This window comes from Aethalodelphis obliquidens, unplaced genomic scaffold (genome assembly GCF_003676395.1).
Source record: "Aethalodelphis obliquidens isolate GAN/ISIS:26980383/991018 unplaced genomic scaffold, ASM367639v1 scaffold7, whole genome shotgun sequence".
In the NCBI taxonomy this organism is placed as follows: Eukaryota; Metazoa; Chordata; class Mammalia; order Artiodactyla; family Delphinidae; genus Aethalodelphis; species Aethalodelphis obliquidens.
This window is the reverse complement of record NW_020837951.1, coordinates 102,032-119,595: the sequence shown is the minus strand read 5'-3', so window position 1 is coordinate 119,595 and position 17,564 is coordinate 102,032. Positions and strand designations below refer to the sequence as shown.

Below are 17,564 nucleotides of genomic sequence, written 5' to 3'. Positions count from 1 at the left end.
TTTATGATGAGAAATCTTTTGAATTGTTTCCCTTTGTAAGTAAGGTGCCCTTTTTCTCTTGCCACTTTCAAGAGTTTTAATTTATCTTTAGTTTCCTGTGGTTTGACAATGAAGTGTCGTGTGGATTTCTTTGAGTTTATTCTGTATGGTAGTCACTCAGCTTCTTGAATCTGTAGGTTTATGTCTCTTGCCAAATTTGGGAGTTTTTCAGCTATCATTTCTTTGAATACTGTTCAGCCTTCTCTTCTTTCTCCTGTACTCTGCTACTCTGAAACAGGAATGTCAAATATTCTCTCATAGTTCCCTAGGTTCTTGAGGCTCTGCTCTGTTTTTTCTTACTTGTTTGATTTTTGTTTTTTAAGTCTATTTTCTCTCTCTCTTTTAGATTGGATAATTTCTATTATTCTCTTTTACCACTTACTGATTCTTTCCTTTGTTGTCTTTATTCTGTTGTTGTGCCCTTCCATTGAGATTTTAATTTTGATTATTGTATTTTTCAGTTCTAAATTTTCCATTTTGTTCTTCTTTGTATCTTTTATTTATTTGATGATACTATTTCTTTGTTGAGACTTTCTATTTTTTCATGTGTTTCAAGTGTGTATACAATTACCCTCTGAAACATTTTTATGGTGGCTGCTTTAGAATCTTTGTCAGATACTTCTATCATCTCTGTCATCTTAGTGTTGGCAATCTATATCAGGCAGGGTTCTCCAGAGAAATAAAACCAATAGCATGTGTGTGTGATGTGTGTGTGTGAGAGACAGAGAGAGATTAAAAAAAAAAGAGATTTATTATTAGGAATTGGCTCATGTGATTATGGAGGCTGGCAAGTGCAAATCTGCAGTAAACTTGGGCTGGCAGGCTCAAGACCCAGGAGATGCTATGGTGCAGTTTTAGTCTGAAAGCCAGTAGTTGGAGACCCAATAGTGCCAATGGTACAGATGAAGTCTGAATTCTCTTATAGAGAATTTTCTCTTACTTGGAAGAGGGTCAGTTTGTTGTTCTGTTCAGGCCTTCAACTGATTGTACGTGGTCCACCACATTACGGAGGGCAATCTGCTTTACTTTATCATCCAAAAACACACTTGCAGAACCACCCAGAATAACGTTTGGCTAGATATCTGGGCACCGCATGGCCCAGTCAAGTTGACACGTAGAATTAACCATCGCAGCATCTGTCAATTGTCTGTTTTTGTTCAGTCTGTGTTCCTCCTGGTTCTTGGTATGGCAAGTGAATGTCAGTTGAAAGCTGGACATTTTTGGCATTGTGTCCTGGGACCCTGGATGTGACTTAAGCCCTCTGTTTCAGCTGGCTTCCTCTGACCATTCTGTCACTGGAAGCAGGGGTTGCTTCCTTGCTACTGCAAGGTGGGAGTAGAAGGCTGGAAAGTTTCCCCACCTGGCCTCTGTTGACACACTGTGGGGGCCTTCTCCATACTGCTGAGTGGGATGGTAGTTCTGGCTCCCCACTTGCCTCTAGGATACTTACCTGGTTGGGAAGGTTTTGTGTACCTCGTTTCTGCTCTCCACGTGGTCTCTGCCCACTATGTGGGTGGGGGGGTGTGGCCTCGGTACTGGGTGGTGGTGAAAGTCTGACTTTCCGGCAGCACCTTAGTGGGGAGGGGGTGGTGTGTCTTATTACTGTCACGTGGGGGTGGAAGTCCCGGCTCCCCGTGTGTCTCCACTGATACCACAGAGGTGGGGTGGGATGGGGGCCTCATCAACCATCTGTCGAGGAGGACGTCCCACCTCCCTGCTTGTCGTTCTCTGACGTCTCTGTGGTTTGGGAGTGTGGGGAGGTTGGTTACCTCATTACAGTCTGGGGAGGGTGGTCGCCTAGGCTCCCTCCTGGGTCTTTGCTGGCAGGGATGGAAGTTTCACCACGGTTTTTTTCCGCCCTGTTTGGCTGGAGTAGTGCAGTTATTGTCTGCCGTGCCCCCCTTCCTGGCCCTTTGGTTAGAGAGAGAGAGTGCTGGCTTTTGGTGTATTTTTTGTCTGTGTCTCTTGGCATTTCCAGGTTGTAGGCTTTAAAAGCCCCAGGTCTGGGATATATGAGGCAAAAACAAAACAAAAACACAGGGAACTCACCATGGGTCCAGAGGTTCCAGCTCATCTGCTTTCTTTTCTCCACTTTTCAGAGTCTTCTGTGAAATATATATTTGCTCTAGATGTAATGTCCAGGCTTTTAATTGTACTCAATGGGAGAAATAGGGAAGAGTATGTCCACTCCATCTTCCCAGAAGTGCGAGTCCTTGTTTGTTTTGTCTTGTTTTTGCTTTGGCTACTGATGGGAACGGTCCATCAGAGGGAGACTGCAGGAGCCAAGTCCTCGAGTAGGTGAGGGGAGCTGGGGCCGCGGCAGCACATCTCTCCTTTTTCCCAGAAGGAGGCAGGTTTTGAGGGTGCCCTTCGGGGAGATGGGCGGCTTTGGTGGCCATCTTAGCCCGTTGGTCGGAGTTGCATGTGGGGCTGGCAGAGGTGTGGTCTGGGAACACTGGCAGACGTAGAGCTGGGGGTCTGAGTGTCTATTCTGGTCAAGGCCCGGGGGTCTCAGCGGCCAGCCTGGAATCAGTGTCCGGGAATCAGAAGCCACAAGTGGCAGGCAGTCCAGGGGACTCAGGACTTGCAGGGGTAGAGTCCGCAAATCTGCCTAGGCCAGCAGACGCTGGAGGGCAGGAATTCCGACAGCAGCACTGGAGATCAGCCCCAGCCTCAGGGCAGTGCCAGGCCGTCTTCCTGCCTCTCTCCTGCTCAGGGCCCTGGCCCTTGGCTTGTGAGCCGCCTCTGAAGAGGGGAGCAGAGGGGCCGGGTGGTCACCTGCCCACAACACCCACCCCTCTTGGTTCACTTCTAGCGCCAGACTCGTGGGGAGAAAGAGGCTCTCCATCCCTCTCAGCTGGGTCGACGGGGGGCCCCTGAAAACAAAACAACAGTGGAAATGAATTGGACTCAGAGGGCCTCCCCCTTCTGTGGGCTGTGCTCTAAAAATCAAAAGGTCTGGGAAGACCTTTTGCATTTGGTTATTTAGACCAGGCCCTGGTGCTGGGTTCTGTCTTAGGCCCAGCTCTTCCCTGGGGACCTGTGGGCTTGCCGTTGACGGGGGAATGCGGCACAGGGCTTACTGCTCTGAGCTGTGGAAACTGCAGGAGACAAAAAGAAGATCAGACTTGGGCCTTGGGGTCCATGGGCTTCACAAAGGAGGAATGTCTTCGGAGCTGCCTGGTGTGTCCAGCAGCCTGGGAAGCAGAGGGGAGGTGTCCAGGCGGGATACCTGGGGCAGCCCTTGGCCCCCTGGGGCTACTCCTGGGCTCCTTTTCAAGGAGCATGAAGCTCCTGGGTCCTTTGGGGGCCCCAGCCCCAGAGGGGGGCTCTGTGGGGCAAGGGCAGGCAGGCGTGATGGTGGGTCCTGCCTGGATTACCTGTCTGGACCCGCCTGCACTCGGACTCTGCCGGTGTGTGAGAAGGGCCGGGGAGCTTCTGTGGCCAGGGCTCTGTCCTGCCCACCGTCCTGCACATCTCCTCTTGCTTCCAGACCAACGATGCGGCTGGCAACACCTGGAACTGGCTCTACTTCCTGCCCCTCATCATCATCGGCTCCTTCTTCATGCTCAACCTGGTGCTGGGCGTGCTCTCGGGGTAAGAGGCCATGCGGCTGTGTGCTACCTCTGTGTTCGCAGGCCGGGGAGGGGGCGGATGAGACTGGACACGGCCTGTGTGGTGGGGGAGGCGAGGCTCGGCCTGGCCCGGGACGGTCACTCCCAGCGTCCTGAGCTCTAGCCAGCCTGTCCTTGGTGCTGCCATTCTGACCTCTCCCTTGGTGGTCCCTGGCCCTGGCCTCCTTACCCCTAGCTCTTGGCCTTCACCCCGGCCTCTGAGTCAGGGGAGGGGCTGCTGCTGCCTCTTATCTGGGTTCGTGGTGCGGTTTCTGAGCAGCCCTGGGGACAAGAGAGCCCTTCTGTGTGACACTGGAGAAGGAATGGAGCGGCCTTGGGTCTCCAGCCCAGCCCTGACCCCTGGCTTGCCTCGCCTCTCTGGTCACCTGTCCCTGCTGACCTCCAGCAGAAGACAAGGGAGGATGCAGCGCTGGGGTCCCTCCTGGAGAAAGGTGCTTCCTACCTACATGGGTAGTGAGGCGTAGCACACCTGTGGCCCATAGTGCCCTCCTGTCCCGCATCGGGCCGAGGACCAAGGAAGTGCTGCTGGCTTCAGGGAACAACCAGGGCTCGTATTTGGGGCTCCTGCCCTTGTCTGGGGCCGAGGAAGCTGTGTAGACAGAGGGAGAGGGCATTGGGCTGGCCTGCCTCCCTGCCCCCACCCGAGCATCAGATTCCCTGTAGGGCTGGAGGGGAAAGTTTCCATTCCACCCGCCTTGAAGATTCCTGCTCAGGCCCAAGGCTCCTGAGGTCGTGACTCAGGGGGCAGCTATCATATTGGTCTGGAAAGGAACAGCCGCAGAGAGGACAGTGGCTGGGCCCAAGGGCTCTGTGCCCTGGCTCTGGCACGTGTTCCTGCCTCGGCCCCTCCTGTGAGACTATGACTGTTAGTAGTGTGTCTTTGTAAGCACCTCCGCCGGGAGCAGGCAGGCCCACAGCACAGGGGGCCGATGAGAACTCCTAGTCGGGGCGGCGGGGGGAGCTGTGGTCCGAGCTGGGATGGGGAAGCCAAGGGAGGCCTGGGGCTCAGAGAAGGCTCCTGGGGAAGGGGCAGCTCAGCTGAGGCCCAGAGGGGACCAGGAATGAGCTTGGCAAAGGAGAGGGGAGCATCTCCCAGGCAGAGAATTGTTGGGGCGGAGGCACAGAGGGTGTGGTGTCTGCGATGCTCAGAGCTGGGGCTGCTAGATGTGGGAGCTTGGCCGGGGGCCAGACTCATGAGGAGGGCAGGCCCCGTGCTGGGCCATGTGGCGGGGAGGCTGGCGGGACACGAGTGGGTCCTGCTCAAGCTTACTCCGGAGAACGTGAGAAAGAAGCAGGGGTAGCAGCGGAGACTGGGTGAGGGGCCCCGAACTTTGTGTTTCCCAGCCCTGCCCCAAGCTGCGGGCATCCTTGCCTCTGGGGACCAGCCGATACGATACCAGCTGATTTTCCTAATGAGCTCAGCTGAGCCCTCCCTCTGGCCTCCAGCTCCAGCAGCGGGGCCCCAGGGTTCTCTGCCAGCCCTGGGGAGGCTGGAGACTGCGCGGCCCCTCAGGCCAGTGGTCAGCACACGACATGTGCCCATCTGGAGGAGGGCTGCTGACCGGCCAGCCTGGAGCTGGTTCAGCCTTGCTCCCCGCCACGCCCCGGGCTCTCACCCTCCCAGTGCCCAGAGAAGCAGAATCGGTGGTTCCTCTCACAGCTCTTCCTCCCAGTGGGGCCAAAGCCTGGGGAGGGCGGGCCACAGCCAGCCGCCTCCTGAGCAGTGGCTGCCCGGCGGCCAGGCCTTGGTCACTGCAGCGAGTTTCTGCTGGCAGCTCTCGGCCAACCGGGCAGTATGGTCACGCCCCACTGCCACCCCCAGGCCCTCCTGCCCTCCGGTGTGGTTGATGGCGCTGGCCTGGTGGGGAGACCGCGAGGGGCCCCGCGTTCCTGCAGATTCCGGACTTGGTGAGAGGTCCAGGTGGGAGCCGTCTCCTCTCATTGCCAGGGTTGCAGCAGCTCAGGCCCTGGTGGACACCAGTCTCAGGCTTGGGGTCCATCCTGGTCGGAGCCAAGCTCTCCCTCTCACCGTGGCTGCGTGACAGGAGCCAGGCCTGCCGGGCCCGCCCCCTCTGCCAAGCCCAGAAGCTGCTTCTCCTGCGGGAGAGACAGCTGCTCGCTCGCCCGGCAGAGAACAGGCATAGCTGTTTTGCCCTGAGGGTGTGCCTGCCTGCCCTCTGGGGACCTGAGCTAAGGTCTGTGCGCGGGCACGCGCTCTTGTGCCCGTGTGTGTGAATGGCTTCCTTCTGGCCTTTTGAGCCTCCTGACTTCTAAGCTTGGCTGGGAGACGGGCTGTGGTGCTGGGGGCCCAGGAGGGCAGGAGAGCCTCAGTGGTTTGCTGAGGAGCTGGGTGATTCTAGAATGTCTCCCTGTCATCTCTGGCTGCCCTGAGCCGATCCAGTGCCTGCCCGTCCCTCCTCCTTCTAGCAAAGGCTCTGGATCTGAAGCAGCAGAAGAAACAAAGTGGAAGCTCTGCTCTGGGGGATTGTTGTCCAGAAGCTCTGTGTAGCGTCTCTGTCCAGATGGCAGGGCCCGGCACTCGGAGGGTGCATGCCCAGGCCTGCTCTAGGCCAGGGGGAGGTGGAATTGTCCCTGCCCTCTGGAGCCCCTCTCTGGGCGCGGAGGCGCTGTCCCTACGAGCTGCAGGAGCCTGAGGAGGGAGGGCTCACCTGGGCCTGTTAAGTGCTGGGGAGGCGGGGAAAGACCGGGTGATGGAGGTACCCGGAGGGGTGGCCCGTGGCCTGCTTCCCCCGTCCTGGCCTCCTCCTGAGTCCCTGTGCCTCTGGCCGCACACGGGGGGCCTGGGGGCATGCTCACACCCACCAGCTCTGCTTCCTGCTGCGGCCTCGCCCATCACAGGGAGTTCGCCAAGGAGCGCGAGCGGGTGGAGAACCGCCGGGCCTTCCTGAAGCTCCGCCGGCAGCAGCAGATCGAGCGGGAGCTCAACGGGTACCTGGAGTGGATCTTCAAGGCCGGTGAGGACAGGGCTGCGTGGTGCTCCTGGCCTGGCCTTTGCTGGCTCCTCCTCCCCGGACCCTCCCAGGGCCGAGCTCACCTGGGGCGGGGGCTGCCCTCGGGAGGGCGACTTGTGAGGTGGAGCAAGCCAGGCCCTCTTCCCAGGGTGCTGTCTGTGGGCCCCATCAAGGGGTGTGTGTCGGTGGGACAAGCTCAGCCACGGGCCCTGCCGGCTTCGGGAAGCGTGAGGGCCGAGAAGGCAGGGTCTCACCTCCTTCCTGCTGTGTTCCTGGGGGACGAGCCCTGGTCAGGGGTGGGGACAGGAGGGCTGTGGCCTGAGGCTGTGTCTCTCTCACAGAGGAAGTTATGCTGGCCGAGGAGGACAAGAATGCAGAGGAGAAGTCCCCTCTCGATGGTAGGTGACCGCTGTCCGCACTCCTTGCCTGGCCACGGGGCTTTGGTGGCTGGGCGGGCAGTGACACGTTTGCACGCTTGCATGTGAAGCATGATGCCCTCTGTTCAGCCAGGTGCCTGCACGTTGGTCGCTTACCATGGTCCTGGGCGGGGCCTTTCTGGAGGCAGGCGCTGGGAGGGTCAGCTGCCCGCTCCTGGGGGGCTGCGTGCCATGGACCAGAGTGGGCATCGCGGGCAGTGGGCTCAGCCTGGGGGTCACGGGAGCCTGTGCTGAGAGCTGGGTTTTCCAGCGTGGCCGCTGACAGCTGACACGTGACAGTGTGAGCTTGCAGGTGCGTATGTTACAGTGAAACAAAAGTGAAAATCCAGCTCCTCAGTCTCGGCCCGTTTCAAGTCATCATAGAAAGTTCTGTTGGACAGCGCTGCTTCTACAAGCTTGAAAAGTGCTAGTTTAATCCAAGCTGTATCTGTCCGCAGGGCTCAGGGAGATGCCCCCAGATTGCTGTAGAAAGACCCCAGCACAGCCTGGGGCCACGGGGGCAGGGACGGGGGCCAGCACAGCCCCGGTGGCAGGAAGGCTGCTCTCTCTTCACACCTGCTGCTCAGGACGGGGCCAGACAGCATGGCCACGCATGTTGCGGTCTCACCTGGGCCCACACCTGGGGCCACACCTGGGCCCACACCTGGGGCCTTGAGCAATCTGTGCTGGCCCCTCTGCGCCCTTGACCTGACCTCTCTGGTCTCACCTGGCCTTGGAGTGTGGGCCGTTGGGGAAGCCGGCTGCAGCCCTGTCCCTGTCCCACATGGAGGTTTCCTGGTCTCCATGGTAGCCAGGCCTTCCCTGTGGGCATCATCGTGGAGAGAAGGACAGGCAGGACCCAACCTCAAAATCCCTTTGTCCCTTTTGCTCTGAAGACCGAGAGGGTCCCATGGGGGCCAGGCATCGTCCTGCCTTCCCTTAGCCTCAGCTTCAGGAGAGATCTGGAAAGGCTGCCGGTTCCTGGCACCGCCCACAAGGGCACCACCCAGCCCCGAGGCAGGTCATCTGGAGGCCCGGACTCATGCCGCCCCCTCCCACCCTTTGTTTAAAGCAGTGTTGAAGAGAGCAGCCACCAAGAAGAGCCGGAATGACCTGATCCACGCGGAGGAGGGGGAGGACCGTTTTGCAGACCTCTGTGCTGTGGGTGAGTCTCGGTGGGCCTGTGACTGCGTGCGGAATGCGCGCCCCCTCCCTCCCTGTCGCCTCGGCTTCCCTCCTTCCCTACCGCCCACACCCCCAAGTAAGCCAGCCCCGTGTGTGTCCACCCGACAGTAGGAAGTACAGCGCCCTGGTACTGGGATTTCTGCCTGGGGCCAGCCCTTGGGGTGGGCTGCGTGCACAGCTCCTGGAAGCCCCTTTTTGCTCCGGCCTCACGCTCATGCGTTTCAGCACACTGCTGGCTGCTGCCTGCTCTTGGCTCTGCCGTCCTGTGTGGACGTGGAGCCCTTGGGCACTTCCCAAGGCCGGAGGCTGCGTGTGTCACTGACTCTGTAGGGATGGAAAGTTTCTTGCCATCTCTCTTCTAAACCCTGTGTCTCTCCCATGTTCCTTGGGTCTGCTGCCTCTGAGGCCTTGGCTTCATCCCCTGCTTCTCAAACAGTGAAAGGGGAACCTGGTTCTTTTATCTTTTATCGTTTTAGTGCCTCCTCTCAGCTTGGTACCAGAAGTCTGGCACCAGAAGTGCCCAGGCCTCTTCGCGCTAAATGCCCTGTCATTGTGCATTCTGCGGCAAAGGGGGGCTCAGCCCTGGGTCTCCACCTTCGGCAGTGTGGGAGGGGGGCCAGCGCTTGGCAATGACAGCTTTTCATGCACAGACCTCCTTGCTCTCCAGCCATCCTGAGTGGACTCGGGTTGGAAGAGCTGCTTCCCATTCTGTCGTTACGTTTATATACGGACCTCTCCAGTGAGTCATTTGTGTATTTGTTTATCTGTTTATTTACACCTTCCCCTTCTTTGTCCCCAGTAAACCCATGTTAATAGCTTGGGGTTTACCCTTCCTTGTTTCTCGATAACACTCACACATGTGTGCACGCGCATGCGCGTGTGCGCGCACACACAGGCACATATACGTGTTGTAGAGTTTTGGGGTCTTTTCATGTTACAGAAATAGTTTCATACAAATTTTTTTCATCAGTGCCTCTTGGAAACCCCTCCCCATCAGTTGGTCTGATTTGAGTTCGCTCTTGTAAGTAGCTGTGTGGTGTTCCGTGGTGTGGATTCACTGTCAGGTAATCAGCCGCCCCCCAAATCCTATAAACATCTGTCCTTCCTCACCAGTGCTTTATGTCCCTCGCGGGATGGGTTCCCAGGAGCTGGGCTGCTGAGGTGAGGGGTGTGTTGGCACCTTCAGGGCTGCCGCCACACTGCTCTCCAGAAGGGCTGTGAATTCACACCCACCAACAGGGCGGGAAGACGTCGGCCCTCGTCCCGCCTGGATGTTGCAGCTACTTTTGACTGTTACCAGTCTGAGGGTAATTGGATGATTACAGAGTGATATTTCACGGGGACTTTAATTCTCATTTCACTCACTACTGGTGATTTTGAACCTCTTTTTAAATGTTTCTTTCCCATTAAAATTTAGCTGTTGGTGACTCTTCGTATACTCTGTACATCTTCTATTGGGTCGTTTGTGTTTGTCCATAAGAGACCCATGCATGTTGTGGATCTGAATTTTGTTCAATTTTTTTCAAGTTTATCATGTGAGTTCCCTCCATTCCTATTTTACCTAGAGTTTGTCTTCTGATTTTGTAAAATGAATTGGAGAGTTAAAAAAATCTTTTTCTGTAGCTTGGAATAATTTAAATAACACCTAGATTTTCTGTTCTTTAAAGGTGAGATAAAAATGTGAACCCGTCTAGTTAAAAAAGGAAAAGAACTTGGACCAGTTTTATAAATTATATTTTGTTAGGAAATCTCCCATTTTGTTGCCTTTTCTAACTTGTTTCTATAGAGCTGCATGTAGAGTTCTCTTATATTCTTTTCATCTCTTCTGTATTCAGTCATTTGCTGGTCCATTCACTCAACAGATATTTACTAAGTGCCCAGATGCGCTGGGAAGTGCCTGCGGCATTGGGCTACGGCACTAAGCAAGATGCAGAAGCCTTTCATTTTTTGGAGTTTCCATTCCAGTGCTAGGTGTGAAAAAGAAAAAAAAGTAGAGAAGGAGGGGGCTTGAAGGGTCTGGGGCGTGTTGGAATTTTAAGTAGAGTGGCCGCAGATGGCCTCGGGAAAGGTCGCCTTTGAGTAAAAAGCTGAAGGAAGTGAACAAGCCAGCTCAGCTGGAGACGGAGCATCCCCATGACAGGTGAGAGGACCCTGAGGCAGGAGAGTCCAGGAGGCCGGTGTGGCTGGGGCCAGGTGGAGGGGGCTGGGCGGGGTGGGGCAGCAGGAGAGGAAATGACCGGGTCAGGGGACTCTGGGTGCCAGGGTGGTCTTCAGAGGGGAGGCAGCCTCTGGCTCCTGCGGGGCGCTGGGGACAGACTGCCGTGCAGAGAGGGCAGGAGCAGGACCAGGTCGGAGGCCGCTATGAAGACCCCGCGGCTGGTGGCAGCCACGGGGGTGGTAAGTGGTTGGATTCTAGATCTATTTTGAGGACAAGCCCACAGGATTTGCTGACCGGTCGGACGTGGGTGTGAGAGAAAGAGAGAGACATCAAGGACAGCTCTGCAGGAAGTGTCCATAGAGTAGCCCTCCCTGGGAGGACGGGACCTGGGACACGTGCGTTCTGGGGAACGATGTCCGGAATTCGGTTCAGAAGTGCTGAGTTTGAGACGCATGTTGGAGATGCAGTGGGGTGTCAGGTGGGCGCTTTACATGTTGGGCTCTGCCATTCAGACTGCAGAACCTATTTAAAGCTCTGAGACTGACTACAGTGTGTTGAGTTTGGTTTTGCTCTTTTCCAGTTGTTAGTATGTTGACCTTTGCTTTCTATTTTCTGAATTAGGATCATATGAGGTTAGTCTGTATTAATGATCATTTGAAATAACCAGATTGTAGATTTCCTTTCTTCTATTTTTTGTTTTCAATTTTATTATTTTTATTTTTAACCTTTATTAGGTTTATGTTTTAACATTATTTTGATTTATTATTATTTTTCTAACTTCTGAAAATGTGTCACTTGTTCTTTTTTCTTCTTTAACAGCAAAAGCACTTACGGCTGTATATTTTCCTCTGCACAAAGCTTTGCTGTGAAGTCCCCCTCTGTACTGTTTCCAGATAACAATTTCTTTACTTTCCTCTTGAGGCAAAGGTTATCTGCGAGTGTGCTTCTTAATTTATAAGTATGTTTTTATTATATCTAATTTTATCAGATACTGATTGGGAAATGTGGCCAGTAAATCTCTAAGTTTAGAAATTTTCAAACTCTGAGTTCACGACTGATTTTAAAAAGTTTCACTGATGGAAAGTGTATGCTCTGTTTTGGAGAGTTGTCTGGTTGTATGGGTATCTCTTAAAGTCAAGTTTATTGACTGTGTTCTCCAGTTCTTTAGGTCTTTGTGTTTTGTCACTAGGTCTGTTCAGTTCTGAAAGATGTGTTTTGAACGTTCCCACTTCATTTTATTTTTTTATCAATAAGTTTCTCTTGTATTTATTTTTCCTTAAAATTCTGTGTGTGTGTGTGGTAGGAACACATCATGACATCATGAGATCCATCCTCTCCAATTCCAAGTGTGCAATGGATCACTGTTGATCGCAGGTGCTGTGCTGCTGGGCAGCAGGTCTCCGGGGCTTGTTCATCCTGCTTCACTGAAACTCTGTTCCTGTTCATCACAGCTCGCCATCCCCGCCCAGCAGCCCCTGGTCACCACCGTCCGGTCTTTGGTTTTATGAATTTCATTATTTTAGATACCTCATGTGCGTGTAATCAGTCATGAAGTATTTGTCTTTCTGAAGGTAGCTTGTTTCACTTAGCGTGACATCCTCAAGGTCCGTCCGTGCTGGTGCATGTTGCAGAATCTCCTTTTTTAAGGCTGAGTAGTATTCTGTGGTGTGTATAGACCACATTTTCTCTATCCATTCATCTGTCAGTGGACATTTAGGTTGCTTCCACATCTTATCTATTCTGAATAGTGCTGCAGCGAACATGGAGAGCTCAGATCTCGTCAAGATTCTGATTTCAATTATTTTGGAGATCTCTCTCTTTCTCTCTCTCTTTCCAGTAGTAGGATTGCTGGATCATCAGGTAGTTTTATTTTTAACTTTTTTGAGGACCCTCCATACTGTTCTCCACAGCGGCTACACCAGTTTGCATTCCCACCAACAGTGCACGAGGGTTCCAGTTGCTCCACATCCTCGCCAGCACTTGTCTTTTGTCTTTTTTGGAAATCGCCATCCCGACAAGTGTGAGGTGATAAGTCCTTACGGTTTTGATCTGCATTTCCTTGACGCTTCCTCCTGTATTTCTCACGGCTTTTGTTTATGTATTTAGCCCACTATATGCTTTGGTAGATGTGGAGTTTATGACGGTTACATCTTCTTTGTAAATTATGCTTTTCATAATCACACAATACCTTCTTTATCCGTTTAGTTCCTCCACTGGACAATTCCTTATCTGACAGCAAATGTCATACTTTCTGTTACTACCATTGGTTTTGGTTTTTAGCTTGCATTGCTTGGTATCTTTGCTTTCCCTTTCATTTTCAACTCTTCTTCATCATTTTAAGCATTTTAAGTGTTCTTCTTACATGCAGTATTTAGCTGGGGTTTGCTTTTTCTTTTTTTAACCCAGTCTTACGGTCTCTGTCCCTGACGGAGGGATCCAGTCTGTCTCCGTTCAGTGTAAGGGTTGACATCCGTGACTTTCTCCTTCCTCATTCCTTCACATCTGGTGTCGATATTTCATACTGTGGTCTCTGTTTTCCCCAGCTTTGCTGCTTTGATCAGGTTGCCGTTTATCACCCTCTCCTCCTTTGCTCATTTCTGATCCCTCCCATTTCTGTTCCACAAATGGTTACCTTCCCTTCCCTGCTCCCAGAATTAGAAACATTTTCTTTGCTATTTTAGTGTATTCCTCTACCCTCTTTACCACCAAGATGCATTATTTCCATAACGAGATCGCCCTATTTCCCATCTCTCTGCCCTTACCCACAACCCATAAGATGTGACCTTTGCAGTGTTTGCCCTCCTCGCTCCCCACTCCTGGTTTGAGTTGTTTGGGGGATTTAGTTCTCGGCTGTTGTTAGTCCTTGTGTTTGCCCTGGGTGCAGAAATCCTGACTTAGCCTTTCCATCGCACGCACGGTCACGTAGAGGTTCTCACCTTGCGGTCGCTGCGCACCACACAGCAGTTTGCTTTGTCTCAGGCCTGCTCTGTCATTCCTTATTGCCCCCTTAGACGGGTGTGTAGGTGGGGGACTGGCTGCTTCCGGTCATACTCAGGTGTCCTCCATGGTTCTCAGGACGAGGGAGCTTTTGCTGCTGTGGTCATTGTCTCTTGTTCTGTGGGTGTCACTGCCCTGTCCTCTCGTTTCCTGGCACAGACAAGGTATCGCCTGTAACTCCCTTTGCCTGGGGTCAGGAACGCAGTGGGCCTCAGCTGCAGGCTCAGGTCTTCCTACGTGAGGGATGTTTTCTCCCGTTGTTTAGTTACTCAGCCTCCTTTCCTTGTTCCTTTTAGTCCTGGAGTCCCTGTTACTTCATGTGTATCTTACTTTGCTCCTTTGTGTCTCTCGTCCTTTTCCTCATGATTTCTTTCTCCTTACAGTGCCTGTGTTTATTTAAGATTGCTTTGCTGCATTTTTGAGGCTACTAGTTTGGGGGTTTTCAGAGTGAACTTCTTTCCTTTCAGCTGCTGAATGATTTTGGGAGGGAATTTTATTTTCTCTCTCAGTTTTATTGTCGTTGGTTTCGTGCTGTGCCATATCCTGGGACCCTGTAGACTTTCCCCTGTGGCCCCGGCGGAGCCCAGGGGTCTCCTTGCACTCGGGGGCCCTCAGGCTTGGCACCTGCTGGTTCCCACGGGTCTGGACGTGGGGCCTGGCACCTCCGGGGTGCCCCCCCGCTCCCCGCCCCCTGCTGGCTGCGGGTCGGGGCCCAGTGGGCTGGCCTGCATGGTTTCCTTTAACCCCGAGACCCTGTGGGGCGCATGTGAGCCTGGACCTGTCTCCAGTAGGGACTCTCTAGCCGCGAGGGTGTACCAGCCACGTGCCTGGTGGGCAGACGGGGCTCACGTCCACATGCCTGGTGTTCAGCCCACGTCACTTCCGCCGCTCCCCCCCCAGGACCGCAGGGGCAGCCACTAAGCCGGAAGGGGACTTGCACTTCCTGCCTGTCACCTGTGATCTCTGACCTGTGACCTGGCAGGGTTGTGGGGGCAGGGGCAGGTCGCGGCCACCCTGCGTTTCTGTGCCCCGCTCAGGGCGTTTCTTGAAGGGTGGGCACTAAGCAGGACGGGCGTAGGCGTTATACTGACTAACGAGCCCCCGTCTGGGCCCAGCGCGAAGACACCCAGGTGTTTGTGGGCACCCGCGTTGTCCTAGCCAGTGCTCACTTCTGTTGCCGTCCACAGTCCATTTCATTCTCGACTGCCCCTAGTTTGAGCTTGAAGATACGTATTTTTCTTGAAATAAGCCTTTTCGTCATAAAGAATATATGCCGATTAAGTTAACCCTGAAAACTGCACAAAGCCAAAAGGAGTCCCGGTGCCTCCTGTTCCCCCAAAGCTACGATTCTGGGTGTGACGTGTGTTCACTTTTACTGTGAACTGCCTTGAGCACCGTAAAAGAGAGCTGACGTGAGCACACACGAGCTGCTTGCTGGGACCCAGGCCCTGGCGGAGGTGGCCAGGCAGCTACGCGAGGGCAGCAGCCCTGAGGCCCTTCTCGTGGCCGGGCTTGGCTGGCCTCACGGGGCTTGTCCAGCAGGGAGTGTCTGTGGAGGATGTGCTTCTTGTCTCACTGGCCATGGGTATGCACAAAGCGCTTTGCTTGAGTCAAGTGTTCTCTTGACCTCCCTCCCCAGAGCGGGCCTGTGTGTGTTCACGGGTGTGTGCCTGTGTGAATCTGAGTGTCTTTGGGGGCGTGGTCAGCGTCCGGGTATGCTGTGTAGCACGTGTGTGCGACTCTGTTTCTAAATGGCTGTGTCTGGGGTTTCTGAGCCTGTGGGTTCACAGGGTGGGTCCGTGATGGCTCTGCCTGTGTGGAGGCTTCTCCTCGTCTTGTCTGTACTGGGTGCCTGTCCTTCTTCTGTGCCCCAGGGCTGCCTTTGAGGAGGGAGCTGGCTGTGGCCTTGGCATTTTGCAACCCTTGGCAAGGCTGGCCAAGAGGTTTCATTGAATGAGCCAGCCCCGAATAATCGGCACTGGCTGGTGTCTGGCCGTGGATGGGGAGGCTGTGTCCCGGCGTAGCCAGAGGCTGTGACGGAGCAGTGTCTTCCGTGGGTGTGGGTGGGGTGTGGCGTCTAGAGCCAGGAATTCCCCGTTAGGGCCCTGCACGCCCCCCCCACCCCGCCACAGGGCGGACTGGCGGATGCTCCTCGGGGCCGCCCCTCCTGTGTCTGGGGCACAGCGTCTCCCTGCCCGACGCAGCTGCTCAGCTTGTAGACAGGTCTCTCCAGAGGCCTCGGCCCGTCTTCACTTAGTGAATCCAAGAGAACAGCAGCCTGATAATGCTCTCTGTGCTGTTGAGTCTGGGTGTGGACACGCACACGAACCTGTGCGACTGCGCCCTCCACCACCGAACACACACCACACGCTCCTTCCCCCGGGACTGACGGCCAGGCCAGGGGTTCAGAGCCAGCTGGGTTTGCGCACTCGGAGGCACTCAGACCTTCCAAGCACCCACAAAGTCTGCTCACTCGTTTGTCAAGTGGCGCGAGGGGTTGGGTGGTGCAGAGGGTGGCCCTGTCCCCCCAGAGCTCAGTGTGGCCTGGGGGTTGGGCACGAAACAGGCCGTCAAGCCGACAGAGTGCAGCTGTATAAGGGTGCGATCGTTGGGGGGCTGGAGACCTGTTAGCTGGAGCCTAAAGAAGGGCGGTATTGACGCCGGGACGTGGAGCCGAGAAGGAGCCAGTGAGCGCAGCGCTTCTCGGTGGGGCAGAGCAGAGGTGCCGCAGGCGTGGAAGTGACGGTGGGGGCAGTGGGTTTGGCTGGTGAGTCGGGGCAGAGGAGCGGCTTCCTTGGCAAACTTTCTGGAGACTGAGCTTTGGGGGCTCTGTGGACCACACTTAGCTCTGCAGCTGGGCCAGATGCAAAGGAGCTTGGCTGTGTTCCAGTAAAACTCCTTGAAAAGCAGGTGGTCACTGGCTGCTGACCCCTGAGCTACAGAGGGAGGGAGGGCCAGAAGTAGCTGGGCTCCCCAGGCCGCACAGAGGAGTGGGAATGGCCTGGGGGCATCGGGGCTGCCCTCCTGGACGGTGGCCGGGGGCGCTGGGGACGAGAGGCCGGTTCCAATCCAGATCTCGCACCCAGAGCCCAGCAGCCATGGAGACCGCCGAGGCCCTGGGTTCCCTCGTTTGTGAAGCGGGGGTGGGGGCAGGACCCACTGCAGGGGACACGGGTCATTAGCACAATGTCGGTAACGGGTCTGACACACTTGGTGCCTGTGGAAAACTGGGGCCTCGAGCTGGGCCAGGGCTGGGGGCAAGCGTCCTTGTGGGGTGGGGGATGCACGTCCTCGAGGACGCATCTGCGAGGCTCACAGTGGCGGAGGGCGAGCGTGTCCTGGGGCCCACCTGTGCCCCACGTCCTCAGCGAGCCCCTGTTCCCGCAGGGTCCCCCTTTGCCCGAGCCAGCCTCAAGAGCGGGAAGACGGAGAGCTCGTCGTACTTCCGCAGGAAGGAGAAGATGTTCCGGTTCTTCATCCGGCGTCTGGTGAAGGCGCAGAGCTTCTACTGGGTGGTGCTGTGCGTGGTGGCCCTGAACACGCTGTGCGTGGCCATGGTGCACTACAACCAGCCCCAGCGGCTCACCACGGCGCTGTGTACGTAGCCGGGCCCGGGCCTGCCCCTGCCCCCACCCCTGCCCCCGCCCCGCCTCCACCATCCTCTTCTGAACCGCTTCCGGTCCACAACCTGTTGCTTTGGGATGCCCTGGGCAGGACCCCTGTGCTGACTAAAGTGCTCCAGGGGCCTCTGCTGGGGGCCTGGCTGTGCCCCAGGCCTGGGCTCCCCATCCCACGGCTCCCCAACAACCTGGGCCCTGCTTCCAGGGAGCCTGGCTGATCTGGTCAGACCCCCATCCATCAGGGTAGTGAGGGGTCTGGGGCACCAGGGTCATGCGTCCTCCGCCACAAGGGCTTTAGACCCAGGGAACGAGGGAGCCATCTGCCCTGGACCCTGAGGAGAGAGAGTCCCGGCTCCCAGGGGCCTCCCCGGGCTCTTCTGCTTGTTTCTGCTTGTCTTCTTGGTTGGTGGAATCTGGGTGTGTCCATGACCAGGGATGCCTTGCAGGCCTGTGTCCATGAGCCTCAGGCCAGGCCTGGGCTCTGGGTCATGAGCTGTCCGGGCCTGGCTACAGCTCCAAGGAGGCGCAGGGCTGCGGCCCTC

At 55.5% G+C, this 17,564-nt stretch overlaps 1 protein-coding gene across 1 annotated transcript in view; it reads left to right on the top strand.

The window, feature by feature from the left end:
- Window positions 1–17,564, top strand: part of CACNA1B (calcium voltage-gated channel subunit alpha1 B) — a 172,555-nt gene that overhangs the window by 54,061 nt on the left and 100,930 nt on the right. The window contains exons 7-11 of the mRNA XM_027104122.1: window positions 3,533–3,636; window positions 6,534–6,649; window positions 6,988–7,044; window positions 8,138–8,227; window positions 16,790–16,999. Coding sequence (XP_026959923.1) covers window positions 3,533–3,636; window positions 6,534–6,649; window positions 6,988–7,044; window positions 8,138–8,227; window positions 16,790–16,999 — 577 coding nt within the window. The remainder of the gene's footprint in view (window positions 1–3,532; window positions 3,637–6,533; window positions 6,650–6,987; window positions 7,045–8,137; window positions 8,228–16,789; window positions 17,000–17,564) is intronic.